At 50.7% G+C, this 26,817-nt stretch overlaps 1 protein-coding gene across 1 annotated transcript in view; it reads right to left on the bottom strand.

The window, feature by feature from the left end:
• The window catches only part of psen1 (presenilin 1), a 61,878-nt gene extending 41,552 nt beyond the window's left edge, over positions 1-20,326 (bottom strand). The window contains exons 1-3 of the mRNA XM_067991140.1: positions 20,239-20,326; positions 15,241-15,394; positions 4,380-4,615 (exon numbers count right to left, since the gene is read on the bottom strand). Coding sequence (XP_067847241.1) covers positions 4,380-4,615; positions 15,241-15,327 — 323 coding nt within the window. The 5' untranslated portion in view covers positions 15,328-15,394; positions 20,239-20,326. The remainder of the gene's footprint in view (positions 1-4,379; positions 4,616-15,240; positions 15,395-20,238) is intronic.
• Positions 20,327-26,817: the final 6,491 nt, after the last annotated feature.

Genomic DNA, 26,817 nt, shown 5'->3' with positions numbered 1-26,817 from the left:
TTCTCTCCCTGCTTTCCTCCGTACCCCAATGTTCTCTCCCTGCTTTCCTCCGTACCCCAATGTTCTCTCCCTGCTTTCCTCCGTACCCCAATGTTCTCTCCCTGCTTTCCTCCGTACCCCAATGTTCTCTCCCTGCTTTCCTCCGTACCCCAATGTTCTCTCCCTGCTTTCCTCCGTACCCCAATGTTCTCTCCCTGCTTTCCTCCGTACCCCAATGTTCTCTCCCTGCTTTCAGCTGTACAATGACCTATGCCAGGCTACAGTTCTACAGATTCCAGGAACCCTCCAGGTTCTCGCCCCAGTGACTGTACTTCACGAGTGAGCACAGTAACAGGGTGACAGTACAGGACTGAAAGACAAACTATTCCCCCAGTGACTGCCTCGCAATCATAATCATCTTAATTCACTCTTCTCTTCATATTTCACTCCCGAAGCTGCATACTCAACTCAACTATTTCTAGACCTAGTACTTTAAGAAAAGAAATCTTTTATTACTTTAAATATAAACCTGCAAGTTTCCAGTTACCCATTCTGCATCATTTATTCAGTCACAATATTCTCTGATTAGCTGCATGACAATTTCCTGCTTAGAAGTTACACTGTACAAATTTCTAGATTTTAAATAAACATCTCAACAAGTATTCCTTGAGGAAATATGGACAATGCACTTTCATAGTTACTTCCTGTTTTCTTCTCCCCACCCCCCACCCCAAGGTGTACTTTCAAAAATATTTTTTTTTTCTTTCATGTGGATTAATAGCTTAAAATGCCCGAGGTGTAAAGTGGCCTTTACAGCTCCTGAATTAATCGTGTTTGTGTTGTTGCCAATTTGCCTCTCCTCTACTGAAGGTGTCGACTCCTTGCTGGGACCACAGTCTAACAGACAGTGGGCACTCTGTGACCTGCCCCGGGGAGTCACCCTTCTTTTGAGTTGAGATGGAGTGATGGCAAACAATCCAATTCTGGACATCACATTGCTGTTTGTGGGACCTTGCTGAGCGCAAATTGGCTGCCGCGTTTCCTACATTACAACAGTGATTACACTATTAATGTCAGCCGTAACTCAGTGGTAACACTCTTGCCTCTCAGAAGGTTGTGGGTTCAAGTCCCCCTCCAGATACTTGATCACAAAAACAAGGCTGACACTCCCAGTGCCAGTACTGAGGGAGTGCTGTACTGTTGGAAGTGCTGTCTTTCAGATGAGGCATTAAACCTCTCGGGTGGATATAAAAGATCCCATGGCACTATTTTGATGAAAAGCAGGGGAGCTCTGGTCAATATTATCCCTCAACCAACATCACTAAAAACAGATTATCTGGTCATCACTGCTGTTTCTAGGAGCTTGCTCGAGAATACACATAACTATAGTACCTTTTGTATTATTTTTAATGCATTACGAATAAACCTTAGTACATTGGTGCAGCGATGTCAGTGCACCCATTATGGAACCACCCAAGGTGGTTAAAAGCAGTGTGGGGTGGATGGGGGCAGAAGAGGAAGGATAGGATGGGAGTTAAATCATTTGAGGCAGAAATAAAATTGGTGGGAAAACAAATTCTGTTTAGCAAATCTTGAATCATTTCTAAATTTTGGCATTGGGTCAGCTTCTTGCATTGAGGGGCAGGCGGGCTTTTGACAGAGGGACAACATTAGCTCTTTACTCCACTTAATCAAAAGCGCACACTTTAAGGAGTCGTTGGGTTGTTCTTCATTGGAAGGATTTGATAGAAAATGGATGGTAACAGTGTTCTATGTTCATAAATGTTAACATATATCAAATAATAATGCTCTTATGAATATAATAGGGTAGAAAGAGAAACTATTCCTTCTGGTCCACAACAAAGGGGGCATAACCTTAAAATTAGAGCGAGGCCATTCAGGGGTGATGTCAGGAAGCATTTCTTCACACAAAGGGCAGTGGAAATCTGGAACTTTCTTCCTCCAAAAAATTGAGGCTGGGTGTCAAATGAAAATGTCAAAACTGAGATAGATAGATTTTTGTTAGGTAAGGGTATTAAGGATTATGGTGGATGGAGTTAAGATCAGCCATGATCTAAATGAATGGCAGAACAGGCTCGAGCACCCGAATGGCCGCCCCTCCTGTTCCTATGCCTCACAGTATACCTGTTGGAAAATGACAATCGGAAATGAATTTCCCAAGCAAACTGGACAAAATTCAATGCTACAAACTATTAACCTGTTGCTGGCTAAAATGACCACGCTTTTGTGGAGCTACACAGATCAACTGGTCTACGTTTCTGATACAGAATGTGTGTGAGAAAAGGCCCAGTTCGTGCTTCAGATATATAACTGCAAGCTCAGTGCATCAGAAAGTTACATGTGTGCCATCTTCTGGCAGACTTCAGATTTAACAATACATCCAGCATGATGTCTAGCAAAATAACAAGGAAAATTAGGTGAGGTTACAGATAACAAGGAGGCATTATACCGTTGGTTATTTTTTGAAATTTTTGTATTTTCATTCCCACTTATTTTGCTCTCTTCATAGCTTCCCTGAACCCCAGATTGTGGAACTAAAGCGAAATACTGCAGATGCTGGAAATCTGAAATAAAAACAGAAAATGATACAAACACTCAGGTCAGGCAGCCTCTATGGAGAGAGAAATGGAGATAATGTTTCAGGTCGACGACCCTTTGTCAGAACTAGAAGATGTTAGAGATGAAAGGTTTTTAAGCAAATACAGAGCCAGGGAAAAGGGAGGCTGTGGGGAAAACAATGGGGAAGGTCTGTGACAGGGTGGAGCACAGGAATGATTAAATGACAATAGGGTTCCCTTGTCCTCACTTTCCGACCTACCAGTCTCCGCATTGTATCATCTTCCCTCATTTCCACCACCAATACTGTTCCCAACCCATTCATCCAGCTCCCCTTCCTGTGTAACTGTAGCAGATGCATCACTGACTTCCTCCAACAGCACTGTCTGTCCAAGGCCACAAACACTTTCCACGTGAGGCAGCAATTGACCTGTACTTCCTCTAATCTCGAACATCGCAGTCACCGCTTATGGTGCAGTCTCCTCTATGTTCAGGAAACCAAGGGCAGATTGGCTGACGACTTTGCTGAACACTTCTGTCCACAAGTACAACCCTGATCTCCTTGTGGAACATAGGAACAGGAAGAGGCCATTCAGCCCCTTGAGCCTGTTCCATCATTCAATTAGATCATGGCTGATATGTACCTCAACTCCATTTACCCACCATTGCTCCAGATCCCTTGATACCCTTAACCAAAGAGTAGCACTGACTGAATCAATGAGAAAGTTTGCCAGTCACATCATACATTATCTTCCTCACCACCACCCCCCCACTCCCACCATTTGATGTAAAATGGAAGATAGTGAGGTGAAATAGGAACAGGTGTAGGCCATTCAGCCCCTCGAGCCTGTTCTGCCATTCTATTAGATCATGGTTAACCTGTATCTTAACTCCATCTACCCGCCTTGATTCCGTAACCTTTAATACTAACAAAAAATCTATCAAACTCAGTTCTGAAATTTTCAATTTTCAATTGACCCCCCAGCTTCAACAGCTTTTGCTTGTATCTGTTGTGAACTGGGCTGGCTTTACACGGTTGTTGCTATTTCAAACCATCATCCCCTTGTTTTTCTTTGCAAATCACTTTAAAAAACCATAAGCCAAATTGAATTCTCATTCCATCTTCTCACTTCATTCAGCTGTCCCCCACACCAGACTGTAATGTTCCATACCTTCAGCTTGGTGCCAGAGTGGAGGGGTTTGCAAAATAAAAGCACACTAGCTCTCCCATTGTCAAGACATGTAGAGACACCACTGCAGACAATTAAAAAAACTGAATGAGGCACAGAGACTAAGGGAGCAAGATAACGATGGATTGTCTCTGAAGGTACGGAATGCTCGAGGGGTTTGGGACTCTTCTCCAGAAAAACAGCTGAGTGGGGACCTGATAGAGGTCTTTAAAATTATGACGGGATAGGGTAGATGTAGAGAAGATACTTCCACTTGTGGGAATGGACCAGAACTAGGCCATAAATATAAGGTAGTCACTAATAAATCCAATAAAGAATTCAGGAGAAACTTTTTTACCCAGAGAGTGGCTGGAATGTGGAACTCGCTACTACAAGGAGTAGTTGAGGCGAACAGATACATTTAAAGGGAAGCTAGAAAAATACATGAGAAAGGGATAGGATAAGTTGATAGGGTTAGATGAAGAGGGGTGGGAGGAGGCTCGTGTCGAGCATAAACACCGGCATAGACCAGTTGGACCGAATAGCCTATTTCTGTGCTGTAAGATTCCATATAACGTCAAAAATGAAAACAGTACCACCTCTGCAACTGCACTGCAAAAAGCTCAAATCAGACTAGAGAAAAGAAATACTTACAACTGGCCATCCTTCTGTGTGTAAAAAGTGACCGATTTGATAGTAGCTACAACCACCACCATGCACAAGGTGACAGGCACAAAGAGCATGATAACGTGCTTGGCCCCATATTTAAGAGTCAGCTCTTCTTCGTCCCCGTCCTCCTGCTGCTGCTCCTGCCTCGTGCTGCTCCGAGACGGACCGTTGCTCTCCAGACCAGGAACGTCATCATTCAGCCTCCTGCAGGTAAGATCGGACTGTGAAAAGATCGGGGCGGGGGGGAAAAAAGAGAAAGAGAGAGCATAACCATCAAATGAAACTGATTGGGCGCATGGGAGAACCTCAGGGCGCACGGGAGGACCGGAGCCTGGGTTGGCGTCCAGCGGGATTCTCGTGTCTGGTGGGAGGGGTGACCCCCCCCTCCTTCATCGTCCGTTTGCAGGATCCCATAAAACCCTCCCGCCATACAGGACTAGCCCCTCCACCAATCCCCGGTTTAAAGATGTTTACGGCCCTGGAAGTAGTTCACATCGCGGCCTGTTAGACTGTTAATCAGCCTGCCAATCCTTGCACTATTTCACACTGTTCTCCAAGGGAACAGCGTTAAGATACGAACACAACAGCCACATGCACTGGTTTTAAATTGTGAGAACATTAAAAGTTTACAATTCAGAGTCAGAGAGCAGGAGCCTGCTGTGTTGTATATTGTGCCTCCAATATCTTGTTCTTTACCAGAATCTGGTTCTGCAATACTCAGCAATCCAGAGTAAAGTTGCTCAATACTGAAACCTGTTGTGTAACTTCAGACCTCATGACAATGGATAGCACTGGGAACAGTATTGCGTTTTTAACCCTTTTTGCTCCTATGGGGAGTAAAATTATTTGCCACCAACTGGATTTTGTATTTTAAATTCTTCTGGCAGAAACAAAGAAGAGGTTAGAGGAATGGTCATTGAAATGTCCAGAACAAGAGTTTTGAACTAGAAAACTTGTGATTGCTGCATGTGTTCACAATTTGATATGTTCCAAACCAACTGCTCAGCAGAAGTAGCTGAAGGGAGCTCAGTGCTTCATGCAGTCACTGGGTGTCTGAAATTCACTAAACCCTCACCTCAATAAGCACAAAAAATTCATTTAAACAAGTCTGACAATGGTTTAAGAGGGCGATGAAATAACAAGTGTGAGTCAGTGTGTACATTGGCATTGAGTGTGTGGCATTGAGAATTATCTGACACCATAGAATCCACTTCCCCTTTAAGTAATTGGGTTGTTACGATAGTACCACTGATAATGAACACAAGCAAATGAAACTTGTCGTAATGGACAGTACATTTCATATTCATCATGAAAAGTGCAAAGTCTGCACTGTGTTGAAACAGGAAAGCTCTCTGCTCTGCCAGCTGAGCAACTTCAGAATCTCACCAGTGTGAACTTGTCTCCTTTTGAATAACAGTGCAATTAATTTATTTTTCTGGGTGGTGTGACTGATCTCTCCAAGGCGCTGGTAGCATTTTCCAACAAATATCTTGCTTCAAGGCAAAGATGTTCTTATGAAAATTTAACTTTTTATAGTGTCATTAGATCTGATAATCTGCTCTGAGGAGAAAATTGCTAATGTAGATTCATGTTATTGTGACTGTAGGAAAAAGAATTTTGCATAGGTTTGTAAAAATACTTATAATGGAGACAAGTCTAAGGAGCATCATGATGTTACTTCGTGTGTCATGTACATTGCCTGGTAATTAATTGTTCATTGTGACACTGAAGCTCGTGCTATCTACTTTTGGCAGAGGAAGGAAATACAGACTTAGCAACTGATCACTCGGGTGGGCTGTTTAACCAGCAGTTTTCAACAATCAAACTTTTAAACAGCTAAAGGCGTTTCCTTTTACACTGTTTAGCGATAAAATAGAGCTCCCCTTTAAGGATATGAGAGTTTTATTGAAACGTTACTGCCCCATTTAACAGCATGCAGTTACACATGGCAATATAAAAGCTTCTATAAAGTTCCAAAGTCTCCTCAGGAAAGTAATTCAATTTGCCCTCGAGCAAGTTTACTGAACATTAACAGCTGTTACATTTCAGCCGCATTAAAGGGGAGTGTGACAGGAACTTATAACCCAGTCAGCTTACAAGTCACCCTTTAAGCAAGGATGTGCCGCCAACTAGTAAAGTTTCTCCCCTCTAACATTCTAATATTACACAAGGATTTGAAAATGGCAATTAGAAGATAGAGAATTTATGTGCAAGATTGCACAGGAGGAATGCATTTAAGTGCAGCTACATCTGCATTTAAATACACTTCAACTAAAATATTCAGTTCGGGGGGGGGCGGGGGGATGGAAAGAGATTGGGGGGGGGGGGGAGGAGGAAAGAGCTGAGGGGGGGGAGGAGGAGGAGGAAAGAGCTGGGGGGGGGAGGAGGAGGAAAGAGCTGGGGGGGGGGGGGGGGGAGGAGGAGGAAAGAGTTGGGGGGGGGAGGAGGAGGAAAGAGCTGGGGGGGGGAGGAGGAGGAAAGAGCTGGGGGGGGGGGGGAGGAGGAGGAAAGAGCTGGGGGGGGGGGGGGGAGGAGGAGGAAAGAGCTGGGGGGGGGGGGGGGAGGAGGAAAGAGCTGGGGGGGGGGGGGGAGGAGGAGGAAAGAGCTGGGGGGGGGGAGGAGGAGGAAAGAGCTGGGGGGGGGGGGGAGGAGGAGGAAAGAGCTGGGGGGGGGGGGAGGAGGAGGAAAGAGCTGGGGGGGGGGGGAGGAGGAGGAAAGAGCTCGGGGGGGGGGAGGAGGAGGAAAGAGCTGGGGGGGGGGGGAGGAGGAGGAAAGAGCTGGGGGGGGGGGGGAGGAGGAGGAAAGAGCTGGGGGGGGGGGGAGGAGGAGGAAAGAGCTGGGGGGGGGGGGAGGAGGAGGAAAGAGCTGGGGGGGGGGGGGAGGAGGAGGAAAGAGCTGGGGGGGGGGGGAGGAGGAGGAAAGAGCTGGGGGGGGGGGGAGGAGGAGGAAAGAGCTGGGGGGGGGGGGAGGAGGAGGAAAGAGCTGGGGGGGGGGGGAGGAGGAGGAAAGAGCTGGGGGGGGGGGGAGGAGGAAAGAGCTGGGGGGGGGGGGAGGAGGAAAGAGCTGGGGGGGGGGGGGGAGGAGGAAAGAGCTGGGGGGGGTGGGGAGGAGGAAAGAGCTGGGGGGGGGGGGAGGAGGAAAGAGCTGGGGGGGGGGGGAGGAGGAAAGAGCTGGGGGGGGGGGGAGGAGGAAAGAGCTGGGGGGGGGGGGAGGAGGAAAGAGCTGGGGGGGGGGGGGGGGAGGAGGAAAGAGCTGGGGGGGGGGGGGGGAGGAGGAAAGAGCTGGGGGGGGGGGGGGGGGAGGAGGAAAGAGCTGGGGGGGGGGGGGGAGGAGGAAAGAGCTGGGGGGGGGGGGGGGAGGAAAGAGCTGGGGGGGGGGAGGGGAGGAAAGAGCTGGGGGGGGGGCGGAGGAGGAAAGAGCTGGGGAGGGGGGGGGGAGGAGGAAAGAGCTGGGGAGGGGGGGGAGGAGGAAAGAGCTGGGGGGGGGGGGGGAGGAGGAAAGAGCTGGGGGGGGGGGGAGGAGGAAAGATCTGGGGGGGGGAGGAGGAAAGAGCTGGGGGGGGGAGGAGGAAAGAGCTGGGGGGGGAGGAGGAAAGAGCTGGGGGGGGGAGGAGGAAAGAGCTGGGGAGGGGAGGAGGATAGAGCTGGGGGGCGGGGGGGGGAGGAGGAGGAAAGAGCTGGGGGGGGGGGAGGAGGAGGAAAGAGCTGGGGGGGGGGGGAGGAGGAGGAAAGAGCTCGGGGGGGGAGGAAGGAAAGAGCTCGGGGGGGGAGGAAGGAAAGAGCTCGGGGGGGGAGGAAGGAAAGAGCTCGGGGGGGGAGGAAGGAAAGAGCTCGGGGGGGGAGGAAGGAAAGAGCTCGGGGGGGGAGGAAGGAAAGAGCTCGGGGGGGGAGGAAGGAAAGAGCTCGGGGGGGGAGGAAGGAAAGAGCTCGGGGGGGGAGGAAGGAAAGAGCTCGGGGGGGGAGGAAGGAAAGAGCTCGGGGGGGGAGGAAGGAAAGAGCTCGGGGGGGGAGGAAGGAAAGAGCTCGGGGGGGGAGGAAGGAAAGAGCTCGGGGGGGGAGGAAGGAAAGAGCTCGGGGGGGGAGGAAGGAAAGAGCTCGGGGGGGGGGGGAAGGAAAGAGCTCGGGGGGGGGGAAGGAAAGAGCTCGGGGGGGGGGAAGGAAAGAGCTCGGGGGGGGGGAAGGAAAGAGCTCGGGGGGGGGGGAAGGAAAGAGCTCGGGGGGGGGGAAGGAAAGAGCTCGGGGGGGGGGGGGAAGGAAAGAGCTCGGGGGGGGGGGAAGGAAAGAGCTCGGGGGGGGGGGGGAAGGAAAGAGCTCGGGGGGGGGGGGGAAGGAAAGAGCTCGGGGGGGGAGGAAGGAAAGAGCTTGGGGGGGGAGGAAGGAAAGAGCTCGGGGGGGGAGGAAGGAAAGAGCTCGGGGGGGGGGAAGGAAAGAGCTCGGGGGGGGGGAAGGAAAGAGCTCGGGGGGGGGGAAGGAAAGAGCTCGGGGGGGGGGGGGGGGGAAGATGAGTTGAGGTACAGATCAGCCATGAACTAATTGAATGGAGGAACAGGCTCAAGGTGCTGAATGGCCTCCACCTGTTGCTGTATTTTGGTCAAAGTGGGAAGATTATTCAGGTGGACAGAGAGAAAATAGCACACACCAAAACATACACTTAGCAGAACTGCACTAACAGTTGAAGCTTTTTGAAGTATTCCCGATCACCAATACCCAAGTGAAGCTCGGCTCCAGTCAGTAAATTAGACTGGGCTCGTACCTCATCTCTTGAAACACACTCACTTCCGGATGTATTCACACAACTATCCCCTCAGCAAACGATCCTCTCAGAACAACTGAAATTAAAACTTATTTTTAAAGTAAACATCTTCATCAGCAACTTCCACATCTCCACACACCAATAATTGGTGTGAAACTGTTGGAACGCAGCTCAATTTTAAACTTCGAAATACACCATGGAAATTCTCCCTCTGTGTAAACACTGGCCTTTCCTGCTTGTCTCTGTGTCAGGACATAAATTTCTCCGATACCGAGTTTCTTGCTAATGTGCAGTAACAGAGCTGTCTGAACGGAGAAATACCCGTTACATCAAGCACAGGGCCTTGACAAACTTAGCTGTTTCACCGTGGCCTGTGGCCTACCTGGTCAGGTCCAACAGTGTCTTCACACATCTCCTCTCTGAGGATCAGCAAAGGAACACACTCCTCATTTTCATCAACACTATCCATTTTTCAAACAGTCCGGTTCACAACTTTGTAAGGTTATGGGTGTTTTCCTCGCTACGTCAAGGTAAGCCTGTCCAGAGAATAAGACAGGTGTTTGCCACTGAACTGTGTACACAGTGTAAACCTACAGAATTATGCAGCAAGGCACTTGGCTTCGTGAGTCAGTGCTATGGCTGGAATCAAAGGATAAGACTGCAAATGAAGCTCGGAACATGAAGCATTGCAATTTGTATATGTTGGAATAGGTAGTTCAATTCACACAAACAACTTGTATTTATACAGCGCATTTGAAGTAGTAAAACGTCCCAAGGCGTGAAGTGTTATCAGACAAAATTTGACACTGCGCCACACAAGGAGATATTAGGACAGGTGACCAAAAGCTTGGTCAAAGAGGTAGGTTTTAATGAACGTCTTAAAAAGGAGAGAGGTGGAGAGGTTTAGAGAGGGAATTCCAGAGCTTAGGGCTGAGGCAGCTGAAGGCACGGCCGCCAGTGGTGGAGGGGCAAAGGAAATTGGGAATAAGAACATAAGAAATAGGAGTAGGAATAGGCCATCCGGCCTCTCGAGCTTGCTCCGCCATTCAACAAGATCATGGCTGATCTTCGACCTCCGTCATTTTCCTGCACTATCCCCATATCCCTCGATGCCTTTAATATCTAGGAATCTATCAATCTCTGTTTTGAATGTACTCGATGACTGAGCCTCCACAGCCCTCTGGGGTAGAGAATTCCAAAGATTCACCACCTTGAGTCTAGAAATTCCTCCTCATCTCAGTCCTAAATGGCCTACCCTTTATTCAGAGACTGTGACCCCTAGAGGTCTCACTAAGACACTATATAACTGCAGTAAGACATCTTCACTCCTGTACTCAAATCCTCCTGTAATAAAAGGCATTTGCCTTCCTAATTGCTTGCTGCACCTGCATGTTAGCTTTCAGTGATTAATGTACAAGGACACCCAGGTCCCTTTGAACATCAACGTTTCCCAATCTCTCACCATTTTAAAAATGTGCAAGAGGCCAGAGTTGGAGGAGTGCAGAGATCTCGGAGGTTACAGAGATAGGGAGGGGAGAGACCATGGAGGGATTTGAACACAAGGTTGAGAATTTTAAAATCGAGGCGTTGCCAGACCAGGAGCCATTGTAGGTCAGCGAGCACAGAAACATAGAAATATAGGAACAGGAGTAGGCCATTCAGCCCCTCGAGCCTGCTCTGCCATTTGATAAGATCATGGCTGATCTGTGATCTAACTCCATATACCTGCCTTTGGCCCATATCCCTTAATACCTTTGATTGCCAAAAAGCTATCTATCTCAGATTTAAATTTAGCAATTGAGCTAGTATCAATTGCCGTTTGCGGAAGAGAGTTCCAAACTTCTACCACCCTGTGTGTGTAGAAATGTTTTCTAATCTCACTCCTGAAAGATCTGGCTCTAATTTTTAGACTGTGCCCCCTACTGCTAGAATCCCCAACCAGCGGAAATAGTTTCTCTCTATCCACCCTATCTGCTCCCCTTAATATCTTATAAACTTCGATCAGATCACCCCTTAACCTTCGAAACTCCAGAGAATACAACCCCAATTTGTGTAATCTCTCCTCGTAACTTAACCCTTGAAGTCCGGGTATCATTCTAGTAAACCTACGCTGCACTCCCTCCAAGGCCAATATGTCCTTCCGAAGGTGCGGTGTCCAGAACTGCTCACAGTACACAGGAGCGATGGGGGAACAGGAGTTTTAATTTCATTTTTTCACATTTATGTTTGGAGTATAAGTAAATTAAACAATTAAAAAAACACTTAGCCCCACAAATCAGACAATTTGCCCGACACTCACTCAACCTCTAAGGCAACTTCTCAAAGTAAAACTTCCCAGACAAAGCCCTTGGAAACCTATCCCTGACACTCAAAAGTTACAATGAAAAACCAGGAATCAATCCAATCTGATCAGCTGCAGTTCCATCACCTGAAACCACCCAACATTATAATCTTCCATCAGAATCTCCCTCCATGGCTCAGTTAGTGTAAGCACCTCGAGTTGAACCACACAGATCAGGAAGAGCCCAGGTCAGTCCAGAGTTAGCGCTCAGTCAGACTGGCAGTACAAAATGGGCCTCAGCAGCCTGAGGCTAGAGACAGACAATGCAGATTGGATCGGACTTGGCTGTGGTGCTCCTTATTGTTAAAGGGCCTACGAACATTCACAATCTGGGTTTATACATGGAAGAAAAAAAATAGCAATTTGGGTGGTGTAAGAGAGCAATCAGCCCCACATTAACCATGTGTTAACTGAAGGAAAGGGAAGACATTTTTCAAACTGTGAAAGTGTAAACATGTGCATATGATTTGAAGTCACAAATATCAAACCAAGAAAGTTCCTAGTTAGATAAACATCACAAGCCCCATAAAGTTCACAGCTTAGTCAAGTGAATTCCAACTTCAGCTTTTCAGGATGAGCTTTCCAGGTCTCCAGCCCCATCAGGTTTGGAGTTCAGGGTCACGTGTGTGCGCACACTTGCTAATTGCTCTATAAATCCTCTATCCGCTGGTTCTATTACCCACTCTGAAGTAAACAATTTTACAACACCAAGTTATAGTCCAGCAATTTTATTTTAAATTCACAAGCTTTCGGAGGCTTCCTCCTTCGTCAGGTGAACGATGTGAAAAACACTCTGAAGTGTTAGGGACAACTGTTCTCTTGGCCCACAGACCCTAAAGGATTAATATCCTTTTGCAGTGATGAGCTTCTGATATAAATTTAAAGCTGAGCAACTCCTCAATAAATCAACCCCATCTTCTTAGCCAGGCAACCAAACAGGACAGGAGCGCCATAGCAAACACTTCAACTAGCAAAGTAATTCAATCCTGTTCATCAGGAGCACCGCAGGGGTTACACCAACCTTGGCAGAGGCACAGTCTGGCACAGGACTACGTCATGATCAGAAGCTTCCAGATTCTATCCTCAACTTGTACAGAGTCAGCCTGATATCAGCTGCAGCAGCAATTGAGGCGCTACAATTAAACTCAGCACCCTCCCAATGCAATGTTTGTTTTTTGGGGGGGTGGCGGGGGGAAAGACAGGAGGAGAGAGGGAGGAGAAAAGAGAACAAGGGACAAAGAGGAGAGAAATGGTCCCTCATCCTCACTCCCAGTCGCTATTCAGAGACACTCATTGTCTAGGTGTACATAAGAAATAGGAGCAGGAGTAGGCCTTACGGCCCCTCGAGCCTGCTCCGCCATTCAATCAGATTACGCTGATCTTTGGCCTCAACTCCATTTTCCCGCCCGATCCCCATATCCCTTGATTCCCTTAGTATCCAAAAATCTATCTTAGCCTTGAATATACTCAACAAATGAACATCCACAGCCCTCTGGGATAGAGAATTCCAAAGATTCACAACCCCCCCGCCCCAGAATCATATATTTCAATGAGATCATCTCTCATTCTTCCAAACTCCAGAGTATAGGCCCATTCTACACAATCTCTCCTCATGGGACAACCTTCTCATCCCAGGAATTAATCCAGTGAACCTTCGTTGCACCACCTCTAAGGCAAGTATATCCTGCCTTAGATAAGGAGACCAAAAATGTACACAGTACTCCAGGTGTGGTCTCTCAAGTCCTGTAAATTGCAGCAAGACTTCCTTACTCATGTACTCCAACCATCTTGCAATAAAGGCCAACATACCATTTGCTTTCCTAATTGCTTGCTGTACCTGCAGGTTAACTGCGTTTCGTGTACAAGGACACCCAAATCTCTCCGAACACCAACATTTAATAGATTCCCACCATTTCCCACCAAAACTATTCTAATCTTCCTACCATAGTGAATAACCTCACATTATACTCCATCTGGCACCTTCTTGCCCACTCACTTAACCTGTCTATATCCCTTTACAAACTGTGTCCTCCTCACAGCTTACTTTCCCACCTAGATTTGTATCATCAGCAAACTTGGATACATTACACTTGGTCCCTTCATCTAAGTCATTAATATGGACTGCAAATAGCTGAGGCCCAAGCAATGATTCTTGAGGCACCCCACTAGTTACAGCCTGCCAACCTGAAAATGACCAGTTTATTCCTACTCTGTTTTCTGTCCATTAACCAATCCTCTATCCATGCTAATATAATACCCCCAACCACATGAGCCCTTATATCGTTTAACAACCTTTTATGTGGCACCTTATCAAATGCCTTTTGAAAATCCAAATATACTACATCCACTGGTACATGAAGGATAGCCACAGGCAAGGTACACAAGGACTGCTGGCATCTCAAACTACACAAAGACTCAGCACCTGAAGGGGAGAAAGTCAGGCAGAGATCAGGGCCATCTCACAGAGTGAAGAATAACCAAGCTGAACAACACAGACTGGGAAATTAAAAGAAAACCAGGAAAGGCAGTTGGGGAGTGGGTGGCAAAAGTATTGTTTAGAATAAAACCTATTCATCCTTCAAGTTTCTTTGAACCAAAAATTCAAAGTCCACTCACTCGAGTGCTATTAAGAGCCAACACAAACTACTCTACAGGAGTGACATGAACTTTCCCCAAATACTCAATCTCAGACATACCCTTCATAACACATTTTCAAACATATGGACACAGCTTTCCATACATCTGCTATGCTATCAATGACACAAGAAAGAATCACATCCTTTTTGAGTCTACTAAATTAAAATGCTTCACAATTGCACTAACGACAGTGGTGTAAATGCTGCACTCAATGATTCCACGTGCATAAAAATCGTAAAGAGGGGGCATTTGGGAGAAAGAGCTCAGGAAATGCACTGACATGCAGAAAATTAATGACATAATTTCTTAGAACATTATTGGGAATTATGTTTCGAGCAAGCATTCTGTACTAGAAGCAAGAATAGCAAACCAGAAGTGTGTATCAGTTAAGCGTTTTCAAAATCAACACTCTGTGCCGAAGTGTAAAAACCAATAGTTCAAATACCAAAACAATCAATGGATACTATCAAAACAGAGCAATTCTGGCACACACAAGTGATTGAAGAGAAAGCACTCAAACATGGAGATCGGTATTTCTGGGCACCATTCATTGGAATTACTACAAGGATTGTCTGTTGTCAACCACTGACCGAAATCAAGTTAAGAGCTGCTCCTGAAATAGGACACACAGTGTGTATATGTTTGACGACTCTAAGCCGATTAAATCTCCAATTTACACCAGAACATTGCTCCTGATCGATCAGAAGTGTTGTAATGATTTATACTTTTTTCCCCACAAACCAAATTTTCATACAATTATACAGCACAGAAGGCGGCCATTTGGCCAATTGTGCCTGTGCTGGCTCTTTGAAAGAGCTATCCAATTAGTCCCACTCCCCCGCTCTTTCCCCATAGCCCTGTAAATTTTTCCTTTTCAAGTATTTATCCAATTCCCTTTTGAAAGTTATTATTGAATCTGCTTCCACCGCCCTTTCAGGCAGCACATTCCAGATCATAACAACTCGCTGTGTAAAAAAAATTCTCATCTCCCCTCTGGTTCTTTTGCCAATTATCTTAAATGTGTGTCCTCTGGTTACTGACCCTCCTGTCAAAATCCTTCATAATTTTGAACTTTGAGAGATCACAAGGTGTTAAATCAGGAGAGTGAGGTCTCACCAAGTTGTTCTGATGGTTTTCTGAGGCAATTTCTCTTGCCTGCCCACCCTGAAATGCGGGCACAATCTGGGCAGATAGTTCCGACATTGGGAAGGTCCCACCGAGCAAATCAAAACTTCTCCCTCGTCGATGCAGCCACAGCACCTTCTCCTCACTGCAAGGCACACAAGGGAAAAATACTTAAGTGGTTAAAAAAATTATCCTCCCATACTCCTTTATCTATCCACGGTCTTTGAGACCCAATATGGTCAATTTTTCCTGATCACTTTGGCATTTCCTTACCAACTTGCTGGCATGGACAGATGCGCCTATAATCATCAGATCATCTCCCATCCTACAAACCATCAACCAGGATTCAACTGATGCTGTTGTAATTAGGAACTTCTCAATCACTTCCGAACTGGACAGAGACAGCGAGCCTCAAACCTTCACCAATGGGGCCTACGCAACAATGACAAACGTCCTTGCAGACAAATACAAACCATGTTCTACGCTGTTGAATCATGGCCACGAACTAAACTATCTGGTGGCCAATGGTCTTTGAATGCTGGGGAAGACAAGGCACTAAGATAGCTGGAATTATATGCCATGTCGGCATATGCTAAATAAATGAAATCCCTGGAACACAGCAAGATGTGACAGGAATATAAAATGCCCGACACAGCCAATGCAAAACAAAAATTGACTGAATTCAGGGGCACTCAGTCATGGGAGCAGGAGAAGCCATTCAGCCCCTTGAGCCTGTTCCGCCATTCAATTAGATTACGGCTAATCTGTATCTTAACTCCATCTACCCGCCTTGGTTCCGTATATACCATACCTTAATACCGATACCCAACAAAAATCTATTCATCTCAGTTTTTAAATTTTCAACTGACCCCCAGTCTCAACAGCTTTTTGGGGGGGGAAGAGAGTTCCAGATTTCCACTCCCCTTTGTGTAAAGAAAGGCTTCCTGACATCACCCCCTGAACTGCCATGTCCTCTCAAGACTCCCTGAAACACATTCGAAATGCGTTGCAGAAACCAAGCAACTAAGGAGTATGGAATACAGATGAGTGAAATCAACCCAGAATATCAAGGTGAGGTTACACAGGAGCAAAAGGGAGGGTTGATGTTGCATCAAGAGACGATATTCTCTGCTCTCAGCATATGTTCATATCTGGTCAATGACATGTGTAAAGTCGACAAATGGTGAGGCCAAGTGACAATAATGTACTGAAGTTCGTATCTTGAAATAATGCATGTTGGAATTTAGCCATTATCTTAATCTAAGTAGGTATAATTGGATGTTACGTTTTAAGTATCCACCCAATTGTTCACCCTTAAGGTGAGGTGAAATTGGATTGCAACACCTCTGGTCTAGTTACCTGGAATATCTTTCTCAAGGTTCTTCAGCAGCATGTCTAACGTATTGTGGCCAAACTCTTACAATCCATAATACAAGATCCAATTAGTAAACGTGGGATAATATAAGAGCACTAGTATGGATTTGTTAAACGCAAATAGTGCTCAACAAACTTACAACCTTTTATTTGGAAGGAGAGATCAATTGGATGGATGAACAGGGGGGGGGGGGGCATAACCTTAAAATTAGAGCTAGGCCATTCAGGGGTGATGTCAGGAATCAATCCTTCACACAAAGGGGAGTGGAAATCAGGAACTCTCTCCTCCAGAAAGCTGTTGAGGCCGAGGGTCAAGAGAAAATTTCAAAACAGAGATTGATAGATTTTTGTTGGGTGAGAGTATTAAGGGTTACGAAACCAAGGCGGGTAGATGGAGTTAAGATACAGATCAGCCTTGATCTATTAGAATGGCGGAACAGGCTTGAGGGGCTGAATGGCCTCCTCCTGTTCCTATGTAGGGAATGCAGTAGATGTGATGTATATGAACGTTGTATAGGCTTGTTACAAAGGTTCAGCTGTCTGTCATAGGAGGAAATGTAGCAGCGCGAATAGGAATTGGGAAGGGTAGTAGCAGATAGGGTACTGGACCAGAGGCCATGAGTTCAAATCCCATTGCGGAGAATTGTGGCACTGAACTCAAAAAATCTGGTTGTTTGTGGACTAGTGCCGGGAGAGGACAACAAAAGCTGCCAGATTTCGTTTTTGTCAAAACCCAACTGATGTCTTCGGGAAGAAACCTGTCATCTCTACCTGGTCTGACCTACACGTGACTGGTTGGCTGATGGACAGGAGACAAAGGGGTGGGTAAAGAGTTGTTGCTTAGATTGGAAGTGTGTCCCCGGGGTTCACTTCTGTTCTCAATGTATAGATAATCTGGAATTGGGCATAGGGAGCTGTCAAAATTTGCTGACAAAAGTGGGCAGTTTGGCAAATAGCAAAGAGAACTGCAAAAAGACTGCAGGAGAATTGACAGGATAGTGGCAGGAGCAATCGAATCTGGAGCAGTGCGAGGTGATTGAAGGGATTGAGACCCTGGATGAACAGAGACTCAAATACATAACTCCTTGAAATCAGGTAGATAAAGCCATAAAAGTCCAATTGTATTTTGGGTTTTATCAAAAGGGACATACAACACAACAGCAGAGGTAAAGACAAATTTGTACAAGGCAACGGTTGAGCCACAGATCGAGTATTGCGCGCAGTTCTGGGCACCCCATTATAGAAAGGACATTAAAACCAGAGAGAGAGAGGGGAGGGGGGAGGAGCCGGGGTCCCGACCCCCCCCCCCCGGGGAGGGGGGTGGAGCCCGGGGTCCCGACCCCCCCCCACCCGGGGTCCCGACCCCCCCCCCCCCGGGGAGGGGGGTGGAGCCCGGGGGTCCCGACCCCCCCCCCCCGGGGAGGGGGGGTGGAGCCGGGGTCCCGACCCCCCCCCCCCGGGGAGGGGGGTGGAGCCCGGGGGTCCCGACCCCCCCCCCCCGGGGAGGGGGGTGGAGCCCGGGGTCCCGACCCCCCCCCCCCGGGGAGGGGGGTGGAGCCCGGGGTCCCGACCCCCCCCCCCGGGGAGGGGGGTGGAGCCCGGGGTCCCGACCCCCCCCCCCGGGGAGGGGGGTGGAGCCCGGGGTCCCGACCCCCCCCCCCCGGGGAGGGGGGTGGAGCCCGGGGTCCCGACCCCCCCCCCCCGGGGAGGGGGGGTGGAGCCCCGGGGTCCCGACCCCCCCCCCCCGGGGAGGGGGGTGGAGCCCGGGGGTCCCGACCCCCCCCCCCCGGGGAGGGGGGTGGAGCCCGGGGTCCCGACCCCCCCCCCCCGGGGAGGGGGGTGGAGCCCGGGGTCCCGACCCCCCCCCCGGGGAGGGGGGTGGAGCCCGGGGTCCCCGACCCCCCCCCCCGGGGAGGGGGGTGGAGCCCGGGGTCCCGACCCCCCCCCCCCCGGGGAGGGGGGGTGGAGCCCGGGGTCCCGACCCCCCCCCCCCGGGGAGGGGGGTGGAGCCCGGGGTCCCGACCCCCCCCCCGGGGAGGGGGAGGGGGGGAGGAGGAGCCCGGGGGTCCCGACCCCCCCGGGGAGGGGGAGGGGGGAGGAGGAGCCCGGGGTCCCGACCCCCCCGGGGAGGGGGAGGGGGAGGGGAGGGGGAGGAGCCCGGGGGTCCCGACCCCCCCGGGGAGGGGGGGAGGGGGGAGGAGGAGACCCGGGGTCCCGACCCCCCCGGGGAGGGGGAGGGGGAGGGGAGGGGGAGGAGCCCGGGGTCCCGACCCCCCCGGGGAGGGGGAGGGGGGAGGAGGAGCCCGGGGTCCCGACCCCCCCGGGGGGGGGGGGGGAGGGGGGAGGAGGGGGGAGGAGGAGCCCGGGGGTCCCGACCCCCCCCTGGGAGGGGGAGGGGGGAGGAGGAGCCCGGGGTCCCGACCCCCCCCGGGGGGGGGGGGGGGAGGGGGGAGGAGGAGCCCGGGGTCCCGACCCCCCCCCGGGGAGGGGGGAGGGGGTGGGGGGGAGGAGGAGCCCGGGGGTCCCGACCCCCCCGGGGAGGGGGGAGGAGGAGCCCGGGGGTCCCGACCCCCCCCGGGGAGGGGGAGGGGGAGGAGCCCGGGGTCCCCGACCCCCCCGGGGAGGGGGAGGGGGGGAGGAGGAGCCCGGGGTCCCGGCCCCCCCGGGGAGGGGGAGGGGGGAGGAGGAGCCCGGGGTCCCGGCCCCCCCGGGGAGGGGGAGGGGGGGAGGAGGAGCCCGGGGGTCCCGGCCCCCCCCGGGGAGGGGTGAGGGGGGAGGAGGAGCCCGGGGTCCCGGCCCCCCCCGGGGAGGGGGAGGGGGGAGGAGGAGCCCGGGGGTCCCGGCCCCCCCCGGGGAGGGGGAGGGGGGGAGGAGGAGCCCGGGGGTCCCGGCCCCCCCGGGGAGGGGGAGGGGGGAGGAGGAGCCCGGGGTCCCGGCCCCCCCGGGGAGGGGGAGGGGGGAGGAGGAGCCCGGGGTCCCGGCCCCCCCGGGGAGGGGGAGGGGGGAGGAGGAGCCCGGGGTCCCGGCCCCCCCGGGGAGGGGGAGGGGGGAGGAGGAGCCCGGGGTCCCGGCCCCCCCGGGGAGGGGGAGGGGGGAGGAGGAGCCCGGGGTCCCGGCCCCCCCGGGGAGGGGGAGGGGGAGGGGGGAGGAGGAGCCCGGGGTCCCGGCCCCCCGGGGGGGGGGGGGGGGGGAAGAGGAGCCCGGGGTCCCGACCCCCCCGGGGAGGGGGAGGGGGAGGGGGGAGGAGGAGCCCGGGGTCCCGACCCCCCCGGGGAGGGGGAGGGGGGAGGAGGAGCCCGGGGTCCCGGCCCCCCCGGGGAGGGGGAGGGGGGAGGAGGAGCCCGGGGTCCCGGCCCCCCCCGGGGAGGGGGAGGGGGGAGGAGGAGCCCGGGGTCCCGGCCCCCCCCGGGGAGGGGGAGGGGGGAGGAGGAGCCCGGGGTCCCGGCCCCCCCGGGGAGGGGGAGGGGGGAGGAGGAGCCCGGGGTCCCGGCCCCCGGGGAGGGGGAGGGGGAGGGGGAGAGCCTGGTTCTGCCCCCGGCACTGACCAACATCCCCCACCCCCTGGCTCCGGGCAGTGACTGACCCTCCGGCCCGGTTATGGTGAAGCGGACTCACCCTGAGCTCCAGCCGGTTCTCCTGGAGTGGGCCCTCGGCGGCCGCTGACGGACAGACCCGGTGAATCAGGAAACGGTCGCCGGGCGCCGCCTTCTCCCGCCCGCCGGACGCGACGCATCAAAACCCCGCCCATTTCCCTGCGTCACTTCCGGTAACAGGGGAGGTGGGGTCTGGGTGTCACGTGACCGATCCCCGCCCCGGTTTTCCCGCCTTCTCTCCACGTGCCGCGCAGACTCAGTTCCCACGGGCCCAGACCGCCTGATTCCGGCTAATCACAGCACAGGAGGCCATTGGGCCCATCGCCGGGGGTCTGACTACAGCCCGCCACCCGAATCCCATCCCCGGCCCTCCTCCATCCTCATTTCTTGTGGTTAATGGGTACGGTAGTGTTTTGGTTAATGGGTACGGTAGTGTTGAGGTTAATGGGTACGGCGGTGGTATGTTTAATGGGTACGGTAGTGTTGTGTTTAATGGGTACGGTAGTGTTGTGGTTAATGGGTACACTGGTGTGGTTAATGGGTATGGCGGTGCTGTGGTTAATGGGTACAGTGGTGGTGTGGTTAATGGGTACGGCGGTGTTGTGGTTAATGGGTACGGTGGTGTTATGGTTAATGGGTACGTGGTCTGGTTAATGGGTACAGTGGTGTGGTTAATGGATACGGTGGTTTTATGGTTAATGGGTACGATGGTGTTGTAGTTAATGGGTACGGTGGTGTTGTGGTTAAAGGTACGGCAGTATTGTGGTTAATGGGAACAGTGGTGTGGTTAATGGGTGCGGTAGTGTTGTGGTTAATGGGTACACTGGTGTGGTTAATGGGTATGGCGGTGGTGTGGTTAATGGGTACGGTGGTGTTGTGGTTAATGGGTACGGTGGTGGTGTGGTTAATGGGTACGGTGGTGTGGTTAATTGGTATGGCGGTGTTGTGTTTAATGGGTACGGTAGTGTTGTGGTTAATGGGTACGGCGGTGGTAGGTTTAATGGGTAAGGTGGTGTTGTGGTTAATGGTACGGTAGTGTTATGGTTAATGGGTACAGTGCTGTTGTGGTTAAAGATACGGCAGTGTTGTGGTTAATAGGAACAGTGGTGTGGTTAATGGGTGCGGTAGTGTTGTGATTAATGGGTACGGTGGTGTTGTGGTTAATGGGTACGTCAGTGTTGTGTTTAATGGGTACGGCGGTGGTAGGTTTAATGGGTACGGTGGTGTTGTGGTTAATGAATATGGTGGTGTTGTGGTTAATGGGTACGGCGGTGCTGTGGTTAATGGGTACGATGGTCTGGTTAATGGGTACAGTGGTGTTGTGGTTAATGGATCCGGTGGTGTTATGGTTAATGGGTACGATGGTGTTGTTGTTAATGGGTACGGTAGCGTTGTGGTTAATGGGTACGGTGGTGTGGTTAATGGGTGCGGTAGTGTTGTGGTTAATGGGTACGGCGGTGTTGTGGTTAATGGGTACGGTGGTGTTTTGGTTAATGGGTACAGTGGTGTTTTGGTTAATGGGTATGGTAGTGTTGTGGTTAATGGGTACGATGGTGTGGTTAATGGGTGCAGTAGTGTTGTGGTTAATGGGTACGTCAGTGTTGTGTTTAATGGGTACGGTGGTGTTGTGGTTAATGGGTACGGTAGTGTTTTGTTCAATGGGAACGGCGGTGGTGTGGTTAATGGGTACGGTAGTGTTGAGGTTAATGGGTACGGCGGTGGCAGGTTTAATGGGTACAGTGGTGTTGTGGTTAATGGGTACGGTAGTGTTTTGTTTAATGGGAACGGCGGTGGTGTGGTTAATGGGTACAGTAGTGTTGTGGTTAATGGGTACGGTGGTGGTGTGGTTAATGGGTACGGTAGTGTTGAGGTTAATGGGTACGGCGGTGGTATGTTTAATGGGTACGGTGGTGTTGTGGTTAATGGGTACGGTAGTGTTTTGGTTAATGGGTACGGCGGTGGTAGGTTTAATGGGTACAGTGGTGTTGTGGTTAATGGGAACGGTAGTGTTATGGTTAATGGGTACGGCGGTGGTAGGTTTAATGGGTAAGGTGGTGTTGTGGTTAATGGGTACGGTAGTGTTTTGGTTAATGGGTACGGCGGTGGTATGTTTAATGGGTACGGTGGTGTTGTGGTTAATGGGTACGGTAGTGTTTTGGTTAATGGGAACGGCGGTGGACTGATTAATGGGTATGGCGGTGGTGTTGTTAATGGGTACGGCAGTGTTTTGGTTAATGGGTACGGCGGTGCTGTGGTTAATGGGTACGGCGGTGGTGTGGTTAATGGGTACGGCGGTGCTGTGGTTAATGGGTACGGTGGTCTGGTTAATGGGTACAGTGGTGGTGTGGTTAATGGATACGGTGGTGTTGTGGTTAATGAGTACGGTGGTGTTGTAGTTAATGGGTACGGTAGTGTTGTGGTTAAAGATACGGTAGTGTTTTGGTTAATGGGTACAGTGGTGTGGTTAATGGGTACAGTGGTGTGGTTAATGGGTACAGTGGTGTGGTAAATGGGTACGGTGGTGTTGTGGTTAATGGGTGCGGTGGTGTTGTGGTTAATGGGTATGGTAGTGTTGTGGTTAAAGATACGGTAGTGTTTTGGTTAATGGGTACAGTGGTGTTTTTAATGGGTACAGTGGTGTGGTAAATGGGTGCGGTGGTGTTGTGGTTAATGGGTACGTCAGTGTTGTGGTTAATGGGTATGGTGGTGGTAGGTTTAATGGGTACGGCGGTGGTGTGGTTAATGGGTACGTCAGTGTTGTGGTTAATGGGTACGGCGGTGGTGTGGTTAATGGGTACGGTGGTCTGGTTAATGGGTATGGCGATGGTGTGGTTAATGGGTACAGTGGTGTTGTGGTTAATGGGTACAGTGGTGTTGTGGTTAATGGGTGCGGTCGTGTTGTGGTTAATGGGTACGGTGGTGTTATGGTTAATGGGTACAGTGGTGTTGTGGTTAATGGGTACAGTGGTGTTGTGGTTAATGGGTGCGGTCGTGTTGTGGTTAATGGGTACGGTGGTGTTATGGTTAATCGGTACGGTTGTTTTGTGGTTAATGGGTACGGTGGTGTTATGGTTAATGGGTACGGTTGTGTTGTGGTTAATGGGTACGGCGGTTTTGTGGTTAATGGGTACGGCGGTGTTGTGGTTAATGGTTACGGCGGTGTTGTGGTTAATGGGTACGGCGGTTTTGTGGTTAATGGGTACGGCGGTGTTGTGGTTAATGGGTACGGCGGTGTTGTGGTTAATGGGTACGGCAGTGTTGTGGTTAATGGTTACGGCGGTGTTGTGGTTAATGGGTACGGCGGTTTTGTGGTTAATGGGTACGGCGGTGTTGTGGTTAATGGGTACGGCGGTGTTGTGGTTAATGGGTACGGTGGTGTTGTGGTTAATGGGTACGGCGGTGTTGTGGTTAATGGGTACGGCGGTTTTGTGGTTAATGGGTACGGCGGTGTTGTGGTTCATGGGTACGGCGGTGTTGTGGTTAATGGGTACGGCAGTGTTGTGGTTCATGGGTACGGCGGTGTTGTGGTTAATGGGAACGGTAGTGTTATGGTTAATGAGAATGGCGGTGTTGTGGTTAATGGGTTCGGTGGTGTTGTGGTTAATGGGTATGGTAGTGTTGTGGTTCATGGGTACGGCGGTGGTAGGTTTAATGGGTACGGCGGTGGTAGGTTTAATGGGTTCGACGGTGTTGTGGTTAATGGGTACGGTAGTGTTATGGTTAATGGGTACGGCGGTGGTGTGGTTAATGGGTTCGGTGGTGTTGTGGTTAATGGGTATGGTAGTGTTGTGGTTCATGGGTACGGCGGTGGTAGGTTTAATGGGTACGGCGGTGGTAGGTTTAATGGGTACGGCGGTGGTCGGTTTAATGGGTTCGACGGTGTTGTGGTTAATGGGTACGGTGGTGTTATGGTTAATGGGTACGTGGTCTGGTTAATGGGTACAGTGGTGTTGTGGTTAATGGGTATGGCGGTGGTAGGTTTAATCGGTACGGTGGTGTTGTGGTTAATGGGTACACTGGTGTGGTTAATGGGTATGGCGGTGGTGTGGTTAATGGGTACAGTGGTGTTGTGGTTAATGGGTACGATAGTGTTGTGGTTAATGGGAACAGTGGTGTGGTTAATGGGTGCGGTAGTGTTGTGGTTAATGGGTACGGTGGTGTTATGGTTAATGGGTACGTGGTCTGGTTAATGGGTACAGTGGTGTTGTAGTTAATGGGTACGGTGGTGTTGTGGTTAATGGGTACGGTGGTGTTATGGTTAATGGGTACGTGGTCTGGTTAATGGGTACAGTGGTGTTGTAGTTAATGGGTACGGTGGTGTTATGGTTAATGGGTACGTGGTCTGGTTAATGGGTACAGTGGTGTTGTAGTTAATGGGTACGGTAGTGTTGTGGTTAATGGGTACGGTGGTGTTGTGGTTAAAGGTACGGTAGTGTTGTGGTTAATGGGTACACTGGTGTGGTTAATGGGTATGGCGGTGCTGTGGTTAATGGGTACAGTGGTGGTGTGGTTAATGGGTACGGCGGTGTTGTGGTTAATGGGTACGGTGGTGTTATGGTTAATGGGTACGTGGTCTGGTTAATGGGTACAGTGGTGTGGTTAATGGATACGGTGGTTTTATGGTTAATGGGTACGATGGTGTTGTAGTTAATGGGTACGGTGGTTTTATGGTTAATGGGTACGATGGTGTTGTAGTTAATGGGTACGGTGGTGTTGTGGTTAAAGGTACGGCAGTGTTGTGGTTAATGGGAACAGTGGTGTGGTTAATGGGTGCGGTAGTGTTGTGGTTAATGGGTACACTGGTGTGGTTAATGGGTATGGCGGTGGTGTGGTTAATGGGTACGGTGGTGTTGTGGTTAATGGGTACGGTGGTGGTGTGGTTAATGGGTACGGTGGTGTGGTTAATTGGTATGGCGGTGTTGTGTTTAATGGGTACGGTAGTGTTGTGGTTAATGGGTACGGCGGTGGTAGGTTTAATGGGTATGGTGGTGTTGTGGTTAATTGGTACGGTAGTGTTATGGTTAATGGTTACGGTAGTGTTGTGGTTAATGGGTAAGGTGGTGTTGTGGTTAATGGTACGGTAGTGTTATGGTTAATGGGTACAGTGCTGTTGTGGTTAAAGATACGGCAGTGTTGTGGTTAATGGGAACAGTGGTGTGGTTAATGGGTGCGGTAGTGTTGTGATTAATGGGTACGGTGGTGTTGTGGTTAATGGGTATGGTGGTGTTGTGGTTAATGGGTACGTCAGTGTTGTGTTTAATGGGTACGGCGGTGGTGTGGTTAATCGGTACGGTGGTGTTATGGTTAATGAATATGGTGGTGTTGTGGTTAATGGGTACGGCGGTCTGGTTAATGGGTACAGTGGTGTTTTGTTTAATGGGAACGGCGGTGGTGTGGTTAATGGGTACAGTAGTGTTGTGGTTAATGGGTACGGTGGTGGTGTGGTTAATGGGTACGGTAGTGTTGAGGTTAATGGGTACGGCGGTGGTATGTTTAATGGGTACGGTGGTGTTGTGGTTAATGGGTACGGTAGTGTTTTGGTTAATGGGTACGGCGGTGGTAGGTTTAATGGGTACAGTGGTGTTGTGGTTAATGGGAACGGTAGTGTTATGGTTAATGGGTACGGCGGTGGTAGGTTTAATGGGTACGGTGGTGTTGTGGTTAATGGGTACGGTAGTGTTTTGGTTAATGGGTACGGCGGTGGTATGTTTAATGGGTACGGTGGTGTTGTGGTTAATGGGTACGGTAGTGTTTTGGTTCATGGGAACGGTGGTGGACTGATTAATGGGTATGGCGGTGGTGTTGTTAATGGGTACGGCAGTGTTTTGGTTAATGGGTACGGCGGTGCTGTGGTTAATGGGTACGGCGGTGGTGTGGTTAATGGGTACGGCGGTGCTGTGGTTAATGGGTACGGTGGTGTGGTTAATGGGTACGGCGGTGCTGTGATTAATGGGTACGGTGGTCTGGTTAATGGGTACAGTGGTGGTGTGGTTAATGGATACGGTGGTGTTATGGTTAATGGGTACGGTGGTGTTATGGTTAATGGGTACGGTGGTGTTGTAGTTAATGGGTACGGTAGTGTTGTGGTTAAAGATACGGTAGTGTTTTGGTTAATGGGTACAGTGGTGTGGTTAATGGGTACAGTGGTGTGGTAAATGGGTACGGTGGTGTTGTGGTTAATGGGTGCGGTAGTGTTGTGGTTAATGGGTACGTCAGTGTTGTGGTTAATGGGTATGGTGGTGGTAGGTTTAATGGGTACGGCGGTGGTGTGGTTAATGGGTACGTCAGTGTTGTGGTTAATGGGTACGGCGGTGGTGTGGTTAATGGGTACGGTGGTCTGGTTAATGGGTATGGCGATGGTGTGGTTAATGGGTACAGTGGTGTTGTGGTTAATGGGTACAGTGGTGTTGTGGTTAATGGGTGCGGTCGTGTTGTGGTCAATGGGAACGGTAGTGTTGTAGTTAATGAGTACGTCAGTGTTGTGGTTAATGGGTACGGTGGTGTTGTGGTTAATGGGTACGGTGGTGTTATGGTTAATGGGTACGGTTGTGTTGTGGTTAATGGGTACGGCGGTGTTGTGGTTAATGGGTACGGCGGTTTT

Source organism: Heptranchias perlo, chromosome 10 (assembly GCF_035084215.1).
Source record: "Heptranchias perlo isolate sHepPer1 chromosome 10, sHepPer1.hap1, whole genome shotgun sequence".
Classification (NCBI taxonomy): Eukaryota; Metazoa; Chordata; class Chondrichthyes; order Hexanchiformes; family Hexanchidae; genus Heptranchias; species Heptranchias perlo.
Note: the sequence above shows the minus strand (reverse complement) of the source record. Positions and strands in the feature narration are given on the sequence as shown.